The following is a 19,008-nucleotide window of genomic DNA, read 5'->3' as shown; positions in this document are numbered from 1 at the left end:
AACCAATACGATAGACACTAAAACATGTATTTCTTAAAAAAGGAAGGGGAAATGCTGATTCCAAAGTATTTTTTTCCAACTGTATTTTCCCTTTTCGAATTTTTTGTTTCAGTAATTTCGACAATGTTCCTCAACACAGAAACAGGAGAGTTTCTATGTTGAAGTTATGTTACTATGTGTTTATTTTATGGCCGCCGGTTTTAACTGTTTCAATGTTGTGTCTGAGAAGTCATGTATTTTCAGTCAGTGTGGTATGGCAGATGGCTCTAAATACTACAATACCCATGAGCCTAAGCCACCATTGCCATGGAGAGGAACACTTTCAGAGGCATAAATCAGAGCTGTAGCAAATTCTGAATGTTTTTTTGTTGCAATTGGGAACAAAACGGCACACTATAGTTGCTGAATTCTTCCAAAATTGGCCAAGAATACACAAGTGGATTAATTTTATTTGCTGAATATTTTGTTAGGGTTCCAAAAAGTGTAATCTTAAGCATCTGCTCACCATTAACATTGCAACCAACAGGATTTAAAGCTCTGTGGTTGGATGCTTTTTAATGAAATGGCTCCTTGAGAGTGGTAGTTCCTTTCTCTTCTTATGTTTCTATGTGCACAGATTTTTACCTTTTGACTTTTTATCTAAGAACCAAATAAAAATGCACTTGCTCATCTTTTGTACTGATGATTAAATTGGGAGGGTTTAATACCCATCCAAGGCTAAGAAGTAATCTAACTGTCAGTCACGCAATATTGTCTTTACTGAAAATAACAAGACTTTTACATCTGTAACTCAATAGAATACTTGCCCTGAAACACCTACCTTATAAATTTTTTGGGCATCAGATTACTAGAGCAGACCTCTGTTGTGGAACTGTGAAACATAACCAAACCCAACCAAACATTAACCCAAAACAATCGACAGCTTAAAAGGACAATAATAGATAGATGTAGAATGCTAAATATTGCACAAGAAGTCTTACCATGCATTAGACAGGGTTCTGATATATGTAGTGATCCACAGGTGCAATGGCTTTAACAGGCACATTATGTAGTTTTAGTGTCTTTTCATAACATAGAGGTTGAAACATTTATTCCTGTGGTATAAAAGCTTTGGCTGCTGGATGACTAGACAGGTTGTAAACAGACCTGACACCCATTTTGCACTTGCTTGGCTGAGCTATTGTTCACAAAATGAAATCAGATTGGCATGTTAAGGTTAAGACACCACAGACATGTTACAGGCTGTTGACAGCTGATCGTTAAACCTTCAACCATGGCCTACTTTATCCACATCCACACATCAGCCCAGGCCCTTTTCACTCAGGTCAGTGAGAAATTAACGGACTGCTAGTGATTTATTGCCTAAGTTGCATGCAGTGTGAACGCATAAAAAGAGCCGATACATTGAGGTGGATGAGGTCATGTATAATCGACCTGCACGGTATGAAGGTGCTCAGTGAAGATCTACCTGTGTAGCAACAGTGAATCTATAACAAGACTGGCAAGGTTGGAAATCTTAAGTACAGACCCTATTTCACTAAAGATATGAAGATCAGTATATCCCTGTGAATAAAGATGGTTTAAGTATCAATCTCAGAATAAACCTCCAGGAGTTTGAGTCCACTGTTTCTAGAGGAAGAGTTACGAATGTTCTTTGTAATCATCTCAGCATTTAATACTGGAAGAAATGGATAAAGTTATAGGAAGTGGATAGTGGAATGGGGATTAATTGAGCAGAGCGATGTGTAAAAAAAAAAAAAAAAAAAAAAAAAAGATAAGAGAAGATTTATTATGACCTTGGGAACAGTATTTTGACACAGTAATCTCATATAAAGGTCCACTTTCGAGCTTTCAGCTGCATCTCACGGTGTCTGTGAATGGAGTTTGCCTGAATTTGGTATTGTCATCACGCGGCCTAAGTATGAGTATAATTTAAGTGTAATTTTGGTCACATAGAATAGGTGGTGGTATATGGGGGACAATCATAACACATCTCCTGTCTAGCTCCAGATGTGAATCGCCTTCTTGATCAGCTTTCTCCAACCATCCACTGACTACTAGTTGATTGACAAAAATCCAACAAAGAAGAAAGAACTGACTGCGTGTCATGTTTTATTTTACTTAAACCATCACATCAAACTGACCAACTTGTTCAGCTACACTGACTGAAGATATAGTCCAGAGAAGTCTATACTGCAGATCAACTCATACAAGCTAGTGTCAGCCAATCTTATCATGGGAAGTTGGCCACATTACTGTACAGCACTGGCTACCTCCAAGTATGGTGGACTTAAGTATGTTATAGTTGCTAATAAATTATGAAAAAAAGGCAGAATTTTCAGAAATTGTTTGATGGCTATGAGTCCTTTATGTCATCCATTACGGTGTTAAAGGTGCAACACATAGTTAGGGCTGCAACTAGCAATTATTTTCTTGATGAATCATTTAGACCATGAAATGTAAAAAGAATAGTGAAAAAACTGCATCCACAATATCATTATCTTGCTTGTGTTGTCGGACTAACAGTCCAAAACCATCAGATATTCAATTGACTGTCATAAATGACAAAGAAAATCAGTTAATAGTTACATATGAGAAGGTAGAACCAGAAAATGTAGGGCGTTTTTTGAGATGACTCTGAGCAGCATGCATGGGAATAAATCACCATAAAATAGATTTGTTTATATTTCTCGCTTTCCCCCCCCGATGGTCTGAATAATTCGCTGCTACTCAGTGCTGCTGTTGCGCCGTGCTGCTCTGTCTTATCTGTCTGTGCGCCGTCAGTGTCCTCTTTTCACGCAGCAATGTTATCAGTTATGAATGTAGTTGATAGCTTGGATATAGTTTTGTAGTTATTTTAACAGGTGAGTAGAAATGTCAGAAATGAAATCAAATCAAGAGGTGCTAATACCTACTATATTCTTATTAAATAACCAAATGCAAACATTTTAAAATACCTTTTTAAAACATGCATAGCATGGGGTAGGGAAAGCCAGACCTGTCAGAGAAGCTTGAGTTATCTTCTTAACTGAATATATGTTAACTGTATTCCCAGTATTATGCCCACAATAGTAGCTGTCTCCTTAAATATCACAAAGAAACATCTCTTTATCTTCGGCAGCACAAAAACACAAATTATGCAATTTATATTTTATACACCACCATCCCAGCTCATAAGTAATATTTTCAACGTATAATAAATGGGGCGCATTGATTTTTAACTGCTGAGAGTATCAAGCAATATTTACAATGACAGTCAAAAGGAAAGCAACAAGAAAGCAACAAAACCTTATCAGACTTACTGCTGCCATGATGGTGATTTTTCATACAAACATGGGTGGATAATGAGGGCTGATAATGGCAGCCTACACCTATACTCTGTGAATCTGGGATTATACCATGGTTATGTTAGGCTGCTTTATCGTCTGTTTTACTCTAAATGGTACCATAATTTACAAAAAGAACATCATGCTATATTGAAGAAGACTTGAAACTAGTGATTGAGACCATAAATTATGGTGAGAAGTAGGGTCATTTCCTCATGGACTTCCATACAATCGGACTTCTTTTTGGATCCAGTGGAGTCGCCCCCTGCAGGCAATTAGAGAGAATTCAGGTTTAAGGCGCTTACACATTGGCTTTACTTTTTAAATCCGGAGCTACCCACTCGTCTGGAACCTAATGCAAGCTCTGTTTATTATGCTTACACAGCTGCTTTTTTTTTTTTTTGGCTTTACGAATTTACTTGCACTCAATAGTGTATTCCATTGGATGGCAGTTGTGAGTAATGAATTGTACCTTGTTTCTTGCAGCTTAGATAAACTGCTGGATTCAGGCTTGTACACTGGAGAGATAACAGAGCTGTCAGGAGGCCCAGGAAGTGGCAAATCTCAGGTGAACATTTTCTACCTTCCCTCTCTGCCACTGATTATTTCACGCTCGTAAATTCCTTTTTCTCCTTTTGGAATAAGAAGTTGAACTCTGGCTGAAATGTACTTTTCAGAGTTACCATTTAGCCAAACACAAGTTATGGAAGCTGTTTTTAAACTATTCTCTGCACTCTTGTCATGTCTTCTAGGTGTGTTTTGGTGTCGCAGTGCACATTTCTTACCAATTGAAACAGGGCGTAATATATATCGATACAACAGGAGGTCTGACCGCCAGCCGCTTGCTTCAGATGCTACAAACTGAAACAAGTAACAAAGAAGAGCAGGTGGGTTGACGGGAATTGAGTTTTAAATAGGTTGTTAAATGAGGTGAAATAAAACACTGTAAAACTAGAAACTTGTCATTTTACAGATGGAAGCTCTTCAGAGGATTCATATCTTCCGTTTGTTTGACATCTACTCTCTACTCGACTGTCTGTACAGTCTTCGCAGTAGCGGGCTTCAGCAGGTTCCTTTGCAGTTCTTTTTCTCTTGAAATATACCAACAATCCTGCTGTACCTGGGGAACCTTTTGAGAAAGACATCAAATTTGCAGCTCATCTAATTTTGTCACATTTTGTATTAGGCGTCTGTCGGCGGTGGCTCTGTCAAGGCTGTGATCGTGGACTCGGTGTCAGCTGTTATCTCTCCTCTACTGGGAGGCAAACAAAATGAAGGTGATATCTCTTTCTGCTAGTCCCTCATAGTCCATCATATCTGAGGCTGTGTTTACACCCGAGTCTGTCATGAATCTGTAAAACAAATATCACAACGGGGTTCCAAACACATTTCGGAAGCATGACATCGAAGTTAGTTTGACTCCATAAGAAAAAGGGAAAATAACAAAGGTTTGTTCTGTCAAGATGAACCCCAAACCATCACTGTTAGAGAAAAAGCTCAAATTTCTGGCATCAGTTAAATTTAGAGCTGTTTCATTAATCATTTAGGTACTTAAACTGGAGTCAGACCTCTTGAGAGTCAGAATAATTTCTTAATAAGTTCTTAATCTATGTGATCTCTTGCTAAAAAGCTCTAAAAGTGATCTAATTAAACAGTTTCTCAATACAACAGGGGATCTCAAATAAACCTGTCATGAGCACCTGTGAAGACATTAGAAAAGACTTAAAATAAAAATAAGTAATTAAAACTTTTATTAAAAATATAAGGTGTACAAAAAAACAAATTACTGAAGTGTTTTGTTAAGAGTTATTGACACTTTAATCAGTCACTACTGGTCTATGTAGGCAACTCATTTATACATGAATAAATTAACATCCAACCAACCTCAGCTGGAGCTTTACAAAGGTTATTTAAGAAAACTGTAGTTAATTGAAGCAGTTTCTTTTTCTCCACACAAGTCTGTCAGAGAGAAAACCCAGAAAAAAATCCAAATGGAAAAAAAAGGCTAAAAAGATGAGCAAGATAACGATACCATAAAAGCACTGTTTTTCTAACCTGGAGGATAAAATCAAGAGAATTAGCTTAGCTACAGTAGCAACATTTTATAATAAATTAATTCACAGGTCAGAAAATTCTCAAAGAACTGGGAATTATTTTTAGCCTATTTGACTACTAATTTAGTCCAATTTGTGACTTGTGCACTACTCCTGTTAGTCTGTGATTGGCCACATACCGTAGCGTTCCCTCCATGAGGCTTAGGAGAGGAGTTTAAACTCCTGTTATCCAGCAGCAGGGTGCATCTTCAAAGATCATTTTGTGACTTCACCGATGTCTGCTGGAAATGATAAAACTGGGGTAAAACTAACATTTAATTCCAACATTTCCAAAGACTGTGTTGCTCCACTCTGGAGGCCGGCACAGTCTGTGGAAATATTGAATCTAAACATTGGCATTAACAAGGGCAAACATTTCATCAACACAGGTAGATAGTCCACATCTGTGACATCTCTGAAGATGTAACCCACTGCTGGATAACCGGTAGAATTTACATTTTTCCCTAAAAGTTTGAGTACTGCTGTTGGGGTCGTATTATGAAGCAATAATGATGGTACTCAGGTCACAGATGAGGCTAGCTACTGAGTATGCTAACAAGACTGTTAACATCAGCCACTCTATTGGCTGTACTTAGGCGCAGCGGTGCTTTGAGCTAAATGCTAATGTCAGCATGCTAACATGCTCACAAATGTAATGTACAAGTAATGCTTATCATGTTTACCAACTTAGTTTGGTGTGTTAAGAGCTGCAACTAACAATGATTTTCGTTATTGATTAATTTGCCAGTCATATTTACAATTAATCAATCAGTCGTTTGGTCTATAAAATGTCAGTCACCATTTTCCAAAGTCTGAGATGTAACCTGAAATGTTGTTAAGTCCCGACCAACAGTCCAAAAACCAAAAATATTAAGTTTACAATCATAGAAGAATAGAGAAACCAGAAAATATTAACATTTATGAAGCTGGAACCAGAAAAGTTCGTCATTTTTCCCTTAAAAAAACAAAAAAACACTCAAAACAATGAATCGATTATCAAAATATTGGCAATTAATTTTCTGTCGACCGACTAATCAATTAATCGACTAACTGTTGCAGCTCTAAGTGTGTTAGCATGCTAATTGGCACAAAACACAAAGAAAAGCCAAGGTTGAAGCTGTTTTTCATGTACATGGTCATACATCAAAGTTCAACAAGTTGAAATTTTGATTGCACCAGATGTAAAGTTACTATAATTAATAATTAATCCCGTGTGGAACATGAATAACTGCAGCATATTTCATGGCCTATACCTCCAGTCAATGTCGATATTTCAGTCTGACCGACGCTGGCATCCCCAGAGCTCGTCTGCCAGCGTGATGAAAAACAAAATGAGTCAAGTTATTACAGTTGAATTGTTAAAACAGTCCCATTGAATGATAGTAATTCTGTACACGGACAAACCTCTTAACAGCTCCCTCTGCCTCCAGGCATGTCCTTGATGATACAAGTGGCAAGAGTTCTTAAGACGATGGCAAAGGACTTCAATGTTGCTACTTTGGTAAGGATGACACAGTCCTTGATGAGCACTGCTCTGAATGCAAGATCCGTTCACAATGAAAACCTAAACCTTCCACAAACTGTTTCACACTTCCTTTTGTTAATGCTTTGAGACCTGAAAACCAAACATTTTTTACCTTCTTTTTTTTTGGATAAGTAAAACAAAAATCCTTTTGTTAAATCAGGTGTGTAACTGGAGGTTATAATTATGTAAAAAAAAAAAAAACTAAAAAAAAAAAGCACGCACCAGTCCTGCTTACATATTTTTTCTTTCTAAACTTGTACTCTTATTTTATTATATGTATGACAAGCTTCCATAAAACAATGAAATTGCGTGGTAATCCCCCCCCTCCCCCGAGATTTAAAACTAAATAAACATTACGATGTCTGGACCTGCAGGTGACAAACCACGTAACGAGGGGCGGCAGCAGCGGCGGGGAGGTGCAGCCAGGCCTCGGCGTGTCCTGGAGTCACATCCCCAGAACCAGGATCCTGCTGGAGCGAATAGAGAAGGCCGCCGTCAGCCACTCCAGTCTGCGCTCCGCAACACTGATCAAGTCTTCTAGACAGGTGCTACACGCAGCATTGACTTGCACATCGTCTAGCCGAGTATTGATTCTGTCAAAGGGTTTTTCATTTAGAGGCGAATCTCTAAACGTCTTGATATTTGCTCATTTTAAACAGGTCTCTTTTTTTCCATTTAAAAGCAGCTACCAGTAAGATGAGTTCTTCTAATTCATAAAGACTATCTGAATATAGAGTCTGAATCCACTCAGACACTCAGCTGTTTGTCCAAAAGCAATTCTAGCTTCATGTATGGACTCTTATCCGTCTACAGCAAGACAAGCACTCTTGTTGAGCTGGACTCAACAACTTTGAAACTTTGAGAAGTGTTCTCTCTTGCTGTGACATTGCCTAAATATTACTCATGAAAAGTCAATCTTAGTCTTTTCCTTCAATGCTTTACTACTATCCACAAACAAACTCCTCTTTCCTTGAAACAAGTTGTTCTAAAAGCCTTTTTGTCCTGCTTGTTATCTATATCTGTGCATTTAACCCATTTGCTAATAACCACATATACTTTACATCACAGCTAATCATTTTGTAAACCACGTCGGTGTGTTTTTGAAGTTTTAATGCATTTTTCTGACATTCAAGGTATCAATTGGTTTCCATTCATTTTCATTATGTATGAAAATCTAGTTGCAGAGTCATGAAACTTGCTTAAGTTGTTTAATCCATCACAGTGAGCGTTTGTACAAGTAGTCAGTATTCATTTTATTGTCATGTTAAGGTAATACAGTGCCACATAATCACGCATTGACAAATATAAATGGATCACACAACTCAGAAGAGTCCTCTAATTGATTTTCATTAACATGGAAGCCAATGGCTGCCTGGAAAGTACATACATCCAGCAAAAAGTATATTAAAGAGCTAAAACTTGACTAAAGTAATAATATATGAGCATAATGTTTTGCAGAGTTTCCATCCGCAACTTTATAACTACATGGGTCATTACATCATTTTAATTAAACGTTCCATAATTACTGTGGAAGTGAGGAGACAAGAAACCTCAAGCACCAGAGGTCAACGTTACCTCTTAAAAAGTAGAAAAATAGAACTATTTATACAACTGAAAAATTATATGTCTGGGAAGTCCACAGTACAAATCATTTAAATGTTAGTCAAGGTACCAGTGTGTCTCTGAATTGTTAAAACAATTCTGAAGTCTCTTCTATTTTTTTCTCCACTCAGAAATAATTGTCCACAAAGACCTTAATTATACATTCTCTGTTTTGGAGTTATAAAGAGATCCTTCAGACGAATCAAAGAATCCCTTTCGACAAAGCACATTGCAAATGAAAAAAGCAAAATTAATGTTTTATATTGGTTTTATTGAAACTAAAACAACACTGTCATCTTCTCTACTTCTTAGCCGTGTCACATCAAAGAAGAGTTTGACTTGCAGTGGTGGAGTCGCTCTGAAGAAGGATCCTCAGGAAAGAGAAAACTGGACGAGACTGATTCCTGATGAGAGCAAACTATAATCCTTTGCCTTAAATGTCTAACCAAAGGTAAATGAATGTTTCTGGAACAAATTAGCAAGAAAATGTGTTTTTTGAAGTTCAAAATCGACCTGTTTAGATCATGACTCTGGCTATATATTCCTATGAAAGGCTCTGTCAATCATCTGCTGCAGTATTAGCATTTCATTGGGTATCCTTTGTGAGTGAGAGCAGAGAGATTATGGACCACTTTGACTATTATGTCTAAGATTTCAGCCTGAGATTTCTTTTTACCTGTTGAGAAGAGGATGTGAATATAGTGTGGACATAGTATCTTCCAGGTTTGGGAGAAGCAGAGCAAGTTTATGTGGATTTTTTCTACCTCGGAGGATTCAAACAATTAATTAATCCACTTCATAGCTCAAGGTATCCCAGGGATAAAAAGGTAAATTAGAATTATCCTCGAAAGCCACTGAGATGCAGTAAAAACTTTACAGCGTCTCATGATTCGGAATCAAAGTGAAATGGATTTTCCTAAAACAACAAATGTTTCTTGTGTGATCTTGGTAAAGTCTGGGACATGAGCATTGTTATATTTTTGGACCAGAAAATGCACTTTTCACCTCAAAGAAGTGAGTAGTTCAGAGATGCAGCAGTTATTCCATGAGCAATCCATTCCCATCATATTTGTATTACGGCTTTTTCTGCAACACTCCAAGCACAATTTGTAGAAAATAAATAGCATTACAACAGTGTTACTGAGACATTTTTATTATCTTTTATCAGCATTTAGTGTATTCCTAATGGCAGACATTTTCTTTTTTGTGCTCAGTTCATGAGCGGAGGGTTAAATAGCTCACAAAATGCTTCAGTCAGGCAGTAAAAATAACGCATGACACTGATAAAACCCCATATCTTCATTCAGCTGCATATTCAAGTCCGTACTGTGATTTTAGGTTTCATGATCTCTTTGTAAAATGGATTTGATTTACATGTGTAGCTGATTTAACTACATTCAGAATTTTAGTATATAAAAAAAACTCTACATCTACAGTTCACGTCCATGTTTCTCATCGATAATTTGTCTACATCTATCACCAGTATACTCTTCCACTTACTCAAAATTAGCAAAAACTAACATGTCAAAACTATATTTATATGTGTTCCCAGGTGGTTTGCAAGTACAGAATGCCAAAAGGGCTCAAAAACAATAAATAAAAAAAAAACACCTCTGAGAGCAGTGTGACAGTGTTTTATGATCTCAGAACATGAGCAGTAATCTCCCCAAACTCCTTCAAAATGTTGAACGATCCTTAAAGATCAACCATGTTCATATGGTTTCAACATGGATTCAGAGTGAAACAATCTTACACTGATATGCAGTAACTGATGGACAAAATGTGTGTATGTGTGTGTGTTTTTTTTTTTTTGTTAGCAGGGAGGTACGACACGCCTCTTGCGGATACATTCCCAGATCCAGCTGGGTGACACTCTCTGGGCCTCGCTGTCCTCATCAGGTTCAGCCAGCGTATGTGTGGCCGAGGAGGCGTCGTAGTCCGGTACGATGTCTCCGTCGTACGCCACAAAGTATCGCCTCAGTTTGTCAAAGTCCCGCACTGAGTCTGGCAGGAAAAGCTTCACCCCGCTGAAGATGTCCAGCAGCGTCTACGGGAGAAACACAAACCGTCAGCAGAGGAAACGCACTCGTCAGCGTTACTTTATATGAACGAATGTGAGCAGAGTGCTGCAGTTTTAAGCACTATTCAAGGTGCGTTGTATCCACCTTCTTATAAAATACAAGAGGAAATCACCTGTGTATTAATTTAATTAAATTCTGCAATGACTGTTACATGATGAGAGATGATTACGTTTAGAACTGGCTTTGCAGGGCAATGACTAATTATATTAAATGATTAACATCTGATTTCCAGTTCTGATTAATCCCTATCTCATGTTACCAGACCACAAAGCCTGTCAGAAACCCTCAAGTATTCAAATTGTGAAGATGTAAATCTCTGAAAAAACAACTCGTCATATTAATGAAGCTCTAACCGGCAAATGTTTGGTGCTTTAACCTAATTGGTCTAAACAATTGGTTATTAAAACTGGAGTTAATTAATTTCTTATCAGTCATTTGACTAAATTGTCTAAACAATAGTGTTTTGTTTAGTTTTTTTAGCCCTAGTTAAACTTAAGAATAGCTCATACAGGACAGGTTATCTGAAAAATAAGGTTTATTACAACTAGGGTTTTATTTTCATTGTTTAGTTTTAATAAGATTGTACTCGTCAAAGTTATTTCTGCCATCACAGTCTGCAGATGGAGTTCCTGGTTCAGCTTGCAGCTACTGAGCAGTGAGGGATTATTAACATCAGCTGACATGTCTGACCTCTCATGTTTAGCGACGCCATCGTGTTCCCAGATATCAGCTGTTAATTTGTTAGTGCAACGTTATGAGACACTGTAGTTTTCCTTTAAATAACATAATAAAGAGCCATTAAATCTTTTTATCCTAAGTACAGTTTTATTATTACTATTTGCCAATCTGAGTTTGAATATGTAGGTGCTGGATCAGCTCTGGTCTTTGTACTACAAGTAGTTTCAGCTGTTTGTTTATAGTCAAACGATGGACCGACCTTGTCATTCCTCGGCTCCAGCAGCTGAGCGGTTGCCTTTGTTTTTCCGTTGCTGTGAACACTTTCACTCTTCTTCGCCTGGGAGGAAACAGAACCGAGTTCATCACACTGCTCTGTGAAGTTGAGCCTGTGCAGCTCAAGTCCACTGTTTTACATCAGAGATCATCACTGAGAAATGCAAATGTACATCTGTCATGTGAACATGGCTGTACCTTCTTGGCACTGGGTGCTTCTGAGGCAGGAGTCCGTGGCTGAGATTTCACCGCCTTTGGTTTGGGTGGACTGCTGTTGCCTATAAAGTAAACACATGATAGTGATGTAAAGTAGCGATGGTCAAATTATAGCTGCAGTATGAACCATATTCCTCTATAAATTAAATATCAATACAGTTCACTTCTCTGTGTCCGTGTTGAAATCTGATCTTTGCCTGAAACCAGATTTTTTTAAAAAACATTGAACTGATGGGAGTATTTTGACATTGCTGTGAGTGTGAGCCAGTGAGGGCAAAGATGCATCACACGAGCTGAAAAATCTGCACTTTTTACAAGACTTTATGACTTTATGAATAAACAGACAGGAACAAAATGAGTTTTCTGGAGGAAAAAAGTAAGTTTTGAGCTGTCGACACAAATGGAAACGTTACCATTTAATGACTGTACTGTCGGTACGATGGTTGTCAGGAGGCAGATAAACACTCCACACTAATAACACGAAGCAGTCTGAACTAGAGCTGAAACAATTATTCAGTAATTAACTAAAAATTGATAAATGATCATCGATTGTTTTAGTTACTTGCCAAAATGCACAATTACTTAACTTTTGCTGGTTCCAGCTTCCATTTGTGAGGATTTTCAGCTTCTCTCTTACTTATGATATTATTGTGAATATATTTGAGTTTTGAACTGTTGGTTGGACAAATCCGAGTAATCTGAAATTGTCTTTTTCACTCAGGGATGTTGTGATTCTGATATTTCTACAGGTAAAATGTTTTATCGAGGAAAGAATCTGCAGATTATCAGTTGCAGCCCTCCTGCCTTGAATTTAAATACTTCAAAAACAATAAAATGTGCTTCATACGCATATTTTTTTGCTATGAAAGCAGTTAAACAACAACGGCGTCACACAGTTCTTGTCTTCCCCTTTATGTTTTTGTACTTACTGGTCTTCTTGGGCGGAGCGCTTCTGTGGGACGTGGACGACGGGGAGTTTCCTCCGCTGTCCCCTCCTGACGAGCCCTTGTCGTCGTTGGACGTCGACGGTCCGGCCGTCACTTTGAAGTCGCAGTTCTCTTTCGATATGCGGAACAGCTCCTACGGCGGAGTGATGAAAATGAAAACGTTTGGCTTCAAGCTCAACAGATGTTATGTTTCTTGTCACAAAAGATTGAAGACCCGTTGTTGGATTAGAATAATTTAGCGCAGGCGTGTTTTTACAGCCTCGGACGATATTTCAATTCATTCGTCAATGTTGCCTGCAAATTTAGTCCTAGTCCTCAGCATTTAAATTATCCTCAACTTAAACAGTCCAAATGGTGCTTTGTTCAACAGAGGGCTTAATTATGTCACTACTCCTATCACCTTAATCACATCCCCTGTCTCACCCAAATTAAAATCATATATTACACTGACATACATACACTTTGGGTATTCAGTATCAAATTAGTAGTTGATTTCTAATGCATCTTCTGAGACACACTTGATTATCTTGTTAAAATTTATTGTTAGGTGACAACAGTTCACTATTTCTCATGGTGCCTGAGGGACATCAGGCTAATTCGGGTATGTCAAGAACTTCAGCTGCATTCAAATCTCATTTTAGTCTAAGAGAACATTTACTACTTGTCATGCATATGATTGCACAAGCAGTATCAGTAAAAATGGGTCTAAGATGTTATATTTTCTCCACACGCTTGCTGTAAAATGATCATACAACTTACTGCACTCAGAACTGTACGTTATTAACACTGATGTATGACGAAAGCTACGGCGCTCGAATCGATCTGGTGATATCCTACTTTAAGCTGGTGCAAGTTGGTGGCACTCTTCCAGTCTTTGTCGTCACGGATCCGTGTCATGCGGGGGAAGCGGATAGAGATGCCATCGGCGGTGTGCATTTCTGATTTGGAAAACTCTGCACCTGTAATCTCCCAGACCGGTGCTTGCTGCAGGAGAGGAAACAACAGCGGCAGCGGGTGAGACATAAATGACAAGGCGAATATATGACTGCTTCCATAAAATGAAAAAAAAGAGCAATTCTGACATCGGCTCTAAAGGAAAAACAAAACAAAACATGACTTAACAGAAATTTGTGTATTTTATTTCAGTGAACATGCAGGTTGAAAACACCTCCCAGCTCTGCAGCGTGGTGGGTCATTATCTCAATATGAGAGTAATTTATTTGCAAAGAAATGCTTTAAAGAGACCTTTAAATGAACTTATCACTTCATTTAAAGGTCTGCAGAAGCCAGATATAAAACCGGGCTGCGCGTGAACAGGCCCACTGGGAAATACAACTGTGCTGAATAGTGAAATCTCACCTCAGGATTGCGGATAATGAAATCTGGATAATAGTTCTTGATGATTTTCAGCCAGCCGGGGATTTTGCTTGGGTCCTACAGGAAAACACATACACACACACACACACACAAGAGATTAATTTTCGATTTTTATTACATCAGCTCAATATTCCAGGCAGGCCTCTAAGTGGATCCTCTCTGACCTTGCTGATTTTGATCACATCCAGCTCTTTCTGGAGTCTGGCCAACATGGCGTCATCGTAGCCTCCTGAGCACTTGGTGACTGTGCACCATTTCTTGGAGTCTGGGTCGTAACAGCCCATCAGAAAACTGGACATGATGCCCCCTGGTGGATATAAAAACACACACAGCATTAGGGAAGTTAGCCCTTAATGAAAAATATACAGTAGCTGTTAACTAGGCTTCCCTTTTTCCTTTTTTCTCCACAATCCAGCTCTGGTCTATAAACACTGCAGACAGTGTAAAAGCCAAAATTTGCATCACTGCTCCAAAAATCACAAAAACGCCTTTCCTGTATGTCGAATTCAGCCTCTTTCACTTGCTCTACCGTTGAGTCTTTACTGTATGTTACGGCAATAAAGCATCCCGTTTATTGTTTCGGCTCTCTTAGCTCATCCTCACACTGCATGAGTGGTCTTCATCAGCCATGCTTTGGAGATTTATACCTTTGTTTTGGCTTTTGTTATGCTTTGGTTCTGTTTTATGCTGATTACACAGCCTCATCAATGGCTCCCATATCTTGTCTGCTTGCATGCTATACCCAGTGACATCCTTTCTGCTAACAATGCTCGCTGTATTTGGTAGTCACAGAGATGTATTATTAATTTCACCATCTTGTCTGAACACAATAAATACAGAATCTATACATATATATATTACAGATTACATTTTAACCCACTGATCTACAAGGGTTAGTTTTAAGTTCTCTCATACCACATCCTTTTGTATTGTTTAATAAAGTGCCTCTGGTTTTCATACTATTATCAAGAGAATGATTGATTAGCTAACTTAGCTGTTAGCATTAGGTGTTAGCGTTTCCACTAAAGTTACACTCCTCACTTACTTTGAAGTGGCTAAGTATAGAAAACCTGTCTGAACAAATTAGGTAAAGCATTAAGAAGTGGAAAAAGACAGCATTTACAGTAATGAATTAAGAAACCTTTGTACTGTGTTGGATGTTAAGGGCTTTACAGACCGTTTGAGCCTTTTCCATAGAAGGCTCCCAGCACCACCAGGTCAGCTGTGTCTGCCATTGCGCCTTCATTTAAATAGTCCTTCTTCACCTTAAGCCAGTGGCGCTTTCCAGGCTCGTAGGTGCCCTGAGACACAGAGATATACACGTCAACCATCATAATGTTTCAGCTACATCCATAACTTACATACAAGTCACATCAGAACTGGAAACTTACCTTTATGTCTTTTAGCACCAGGCCTTCAAGTCCCTCTCTGATGACACGAGTTATCATATCAGCCAGATCTCCTCCCCTCTGAAACACACACACACACATATAAGTATGTGCAAGGGTACAACCTTGGTGCACTGAGGTGTTGCAGATGTATACATAGAGCAGAAAGCCAAATTCAGAGTTTAACTTACAGTGACGTGCTTCATCTCTGAGAACAGGATCCTGTTGGGGACTTCCACCATGTTGTCGTGCAGGAACTTCCTGCGTTCACACAAAGGCCTAAAAAAATATATAATGGCATCAGATACATGTAAGACACATGTAAACAAGAAGATATATTAAAACTAGTACTGAGAAATCTGCAGTAAAACTACCAAATCCACAAGGAAAACTAACTTTAAATAAACTTTAAGTGGAATTAAAATGGGATCTCTACATAAAACCATAATCCAAACACTGCAGAAATAACACCGAGTATCAAAGACACAGCAGACAGCAAACCTCAAGGTCAGAAACCAATGTGTTTGTGTTTGTTGAAATTTGGAGAGACAACCTATGAATGCTGTTAAAAATACATGCTTGCATCATTCCCATCAGGCGTTCTTCTTTGTATAGTGGAACGCAAAGACGTCTTTCAGACAACAGATGGAGTGAAAACACATTACCTCTCCATGAGACTCACGCCATTGAAGTAGATGCAGTCAAAAACAAAGAGACACACTTTGGCATCTTGAAAGGCAGCTTTCTGAAGAGAGACGAACGGAGAGGGAATGTGAAGTGTGGCAACGACAAAAACACAAGCCATGTGACAAACTCATGTTGTAAAAAAAAAAAAAAGGTACAAATTGGCTGTTATGTTCTCACCTTGTGCACACCCAAAGTCCCAAAGGGCAGAGGTTTACTGGTGTTTGTGTCAATTAGGAGGACTTCAGCATCCAATATCATACTGTGGCCACCGGGAAAAGCCTGTGGGATGAATTCTTTGAAGTGGGCGACCTGAAACATCAACATGAACACAAACGCAGATACTGAGTAGAGTAAGAAGCAACAGGATTTAAGAGAATGAACACCACCCCTGATTTTTTTTTATAGGCTCCACACTGTACAAACAAATTGTCCAATTAATTAGGCTTATTATTGTCAATGTGATGCATGTGTGCATATTACGAAACATTTGGTTTTCTTCATTTGGGCTTGTACTCACTGAGGTGAATGATCTCAACACTTCCACAGTATTATCATTTATCAGAAAATCTTAAAACACTTGGAAACTAAGGCTAGTTTTAGAGCTGCAGGGATCAACAGAAAATTAATCTGCAACTATTATAATAAGTGATTAATCATTTAAGTCAGTTCAAGCAGAAATGCCTCAAACATTTGCTTCTTCAATTTTAAAATTTGTTGCTTTATCTTGTCTTAATATTAACACTAAATTGACTATCTTTGGGTTTTAGACTGATGGTTTGTCAAAACAAGACATCTGTTATATCATTGGACAGTAGGAAACTGTAGTGGGCATGTTTTGCAGTTTCCCGATGTTTTAAAGTGATTTATCAAATATTTGAGAAAATAGTCTGCAGATTAATCAAGAATGAAAATGATTGCTATTTGCAGCCCTAACTACCTTAATTTGATTCTGTCGCCAACCCTCATGAAATGTTAAGCTAACATTAACATAAATTGCATAATTGAATCGAGTCAGGGTGCATAATCAGTCGTTTGGCTGATGGATAGCATGGGCTGGAAAGTCAAAGCCATCCAGGCTAAAATGCTGAAAGGCTAAAACTGGGCCATACATAACAGAAACCAGAGAACAAATCCCAGGACAGTAGAGCTGGTTCTTAAATAGCAGCTCAGGAACTGTTGAACTACGGGATGCTACTCCAGATAGTAGTACAGCAATAGCAACTTGAAAAAGGGACTTCAATCACTGCACAATTGTGAGAGGAGAAAGAAACATTTGATTGGGTTGAGGTGCACGGCTTGTTCATATGCTCATGCATAAAAGCTTTTGTTTCTGTCTGGTGATTTACTAGGTTTCAAGGTTGCTGAGAGGCATGTATTGCATGCTCAGCAGCAACCTCTGGTGGTTTCAAAGGGCTAATGAACATGATTTGGAGCTATTTATCTTCATTTTTAGGCTTTCAGCCTCATGCTGAGAAAGCAAATGCTGGAAAATCACTGTGGGAAATGTCTGATTTTCATGCTGGGAAAATACTTTGAGCTGCTAATCCTGCAGGGGCAAACCTAAGGACATCCCATTCCAACAAGTACTGTCACACTGATCACTATACAGCTTCGAGGGCTGTGCGGCTGTGTTGGTGTAAGACTGACTTTGTGTGGTAACACTGGTTTGAGGCTGCGGCTGAAGTAGCTGAAGTTGTCTCCATTCTTGTGGACCTGAACACGTTCCCCGTCATACTTGATCTCGGAATACATCCCGTTGGGGCATTTCTTCATGGCGTGCTCGATGGATTTACACGCCTCTGCCTGAAATCACAAAAGGAAAACAAAACGTTTAACAAGCCCCGAGGAAGTGATGAAATTCTTTTATATAGTTACTTTTCATTTAAAGTTTCCTCTGGTTGCTCCAGTTGCAGAAGCAAGTCTATCTCTTGACTTTAACTTCGACGGAAATTCAACTTTCAGATACACTTGAAGGATTCAGATTCATTACAATTTTATTCTTATTTTAACAGTTTTGGCTATCATTCCTTTGGTAATGACAACATTGTACTAAGCAGGTTGTTGCACAGAATTTTGCACAATAAAAGGGATTATTAATGATATTTCAGGTGTGCTCACATTTGGCTCACACACTCCAAGTACAGACCTGTATGCTCCCAGATCTCAGCGACGACTAGGTGTCGACCTTACATAAAGGAGAGAGCAATGCTGCATCGTAGATTTAATTCTCGGTGCACATGTTTGTCTCAGTGTTCACAAAAATCTAATTCATCCCTTTCAATATCGTATCAGTGTGTTCTGGTGATATTGCACAGCTTTATGACTGTACCGGTAATGTGACTGCACATTCACCTGCTCTGCCTGCACTAACCATATTTCAGATCCCCCCCACCTCATCCAAATAAATTGCACTTGGTTTCTATGCACAGGACTCCATTTACATGTCTCTCCCCCCGCTAATGTGTTTACTGGATATAAGGAAGTTAAGACTGAAAATAGTGAAGTTGTAAGCCCACAGGGAAGTTGGGAACTGGCCCATGTCGTTAATTTGTAAACTTAAGTGTTACAACTGAACCGAATTTAAATTTACCTTAATACTAGTCTGCTGTGTAATGTGCAATTTTATGGTCTGCAGGCTTTTTGGAAAACACATTTTTTAAAAATCAGCCTGGCTAAATACTTTACTGTGGAAAGGGATTCAGGATAGTCGTGTGTGTGTTTACAGTTACAGAGTTATCTGTAAGGTCCAGCTGCTGCATGTTTGGTTGTTTAGTGACGAGCCATCAGCTGGAAACCGTTTCGAACGTCATATTCT

General features: G+C 38.6%; 2 protein-coding genes and 1 long non-coding RNA gene across 8 annotated transcripts in view; 2 read left to right on the top strand and 1 right to left on the bottom strand.

Moving 5' to 3' along the window:
• The window catches only part of rad51d (RAD51 paralog D), a 21,177-nt gene extending 10,724 nt beyond the window's left edge, over positions 1 to 10,453 (top strand). Inside the window, exons 4-11 of one of the 2 annotated variants that reach the window (XM_042432356.1) lie at positions 3,813 to 3,894; positions 4,079 to 4,213; positions 4,300 to 4,395; positions 4,513 to 4,603; positions 6,850 to 6,920; positions 7,319 to 7,489; positions 8,859 to 8,997; positions 10,367 to 10,453. In XM_042432356.1, coding sequence (XP_042288290.1) covers positions 3,813 to 3,894; positions 4,079 to 4,213; positions 4,300 to 4,395; positions 4,513 to 4,603; positions 6,850 to 6,920; positions 7,319 to 7,489; positions 8,859 to 8,954 — 742 coding nt within the window. In that variant the 3' untranslated portion in view covers positions 8,955 to 8,997; positions 10,367 to 10,453. Of the gene's footprint in view, positions 1 to 3,812; positions 3,895 to 4,078; positions 4,214 to 4,299; positions 4,396 to 4,512; positions 4,604 to 6,849; positions 6,921 to 7,318; positions 7,490 to 8,858; positions 8,998 to 10,363 lie in introns of both variants that reach the window. The other variant, XM_042432355.1, reaches the window with a different exon arrangement.
• The window catches only part of lig3 (ligase III, DNA, ATP-dependent), a 26,093-nt gene continuing 16,766 nt past the window's right edge, over positions 9,682 to 19,008 (bottom strand). For all 5 annotated transcript variants that reach the window (XM_042432351.1, XM_042432350.1, XM_042432349.1 and 2 more), the window contains 13 exons: positions 17,841 to 17,996; positions 16,371 to 16,502; positions 16,172 to 16,251; positions 15,698 to 15,785; positions 15,510 to 15,587; positions 15,296 to 15,419; positions 14,283 to 14,425; positions 14,101 to 14,175; positions 13,579 to 13,725; positions 12,724 to 12,874; positions 11,777 to 11,856; positions 11,565 to 11,642; positions 9,682 to 10,593 (listed from right to left, as the gene is read on the bottom strand). In XM_042432351.1, the coding sequence (XP_042288285.1) occupies positions 10,360 to 10,593; positions 11,565 to 11,642; positions 11,777 to 11,856; positions 12,724 to 12,874; positions 13,579 to 13,725; positions 14,101 to 14,175; positions 14,283 to 14,425; positions 15,296 to 15,419; positions 15,510 to 15,587; positions 15,698 to 15,785; positions 16,172 to 16,251; positions 16,371 to 16,502; positions 17,841 to 17,996 (1,566 nt within the window). In that variant the 3' untranslated portion in view covers positions 9,682 to 10,359. The remainder of the gene's footprint in view (positions 10,594 to 11,564; positions 11,643 to 11,776; positions 11,857 to 12,723; positions 12,875 to 13,578; positions 13,726 to 14,100; positions 14,176 to 14,282; positions 14,426 to 15,295; positions 15,420 to 15,509; positions 15,588 to 15,697; positions 15,786 to 16,171; positions 16,252 to 16,370; positions 16,503 to 17,840; positions 17,997 to 19,008) is intronic.
• On the top strand, positions 10,501 to 11,438 carry LOC121910952. The gene is made up of 2 exons (XR_006099768.1): positions 10,501 to 10,696; positions 11,241 to 11,438. It is a non-coding gene; the product is annotated as an uncharacterized LOC121910952 (long non-coding RNA).

The sequence above is a fragment of the Thunnus maccoyii genome, chromosome 13 (genome assembly GCF_910596095.1).
Source record: "Thunnus maccoyii chromosome 13, fThuMac1.1, whole genome shotgun sequence".
NCBI classification, from domain to species: Eukaryota; Metazoa; Chordata; class Actinopteri; order Scombriformes; family Scombridae; genus Thunnus; species Thunnus maccoyii.
This window is presented reverse-complemented; position numbering and strand designations above follow the sequence as displayed.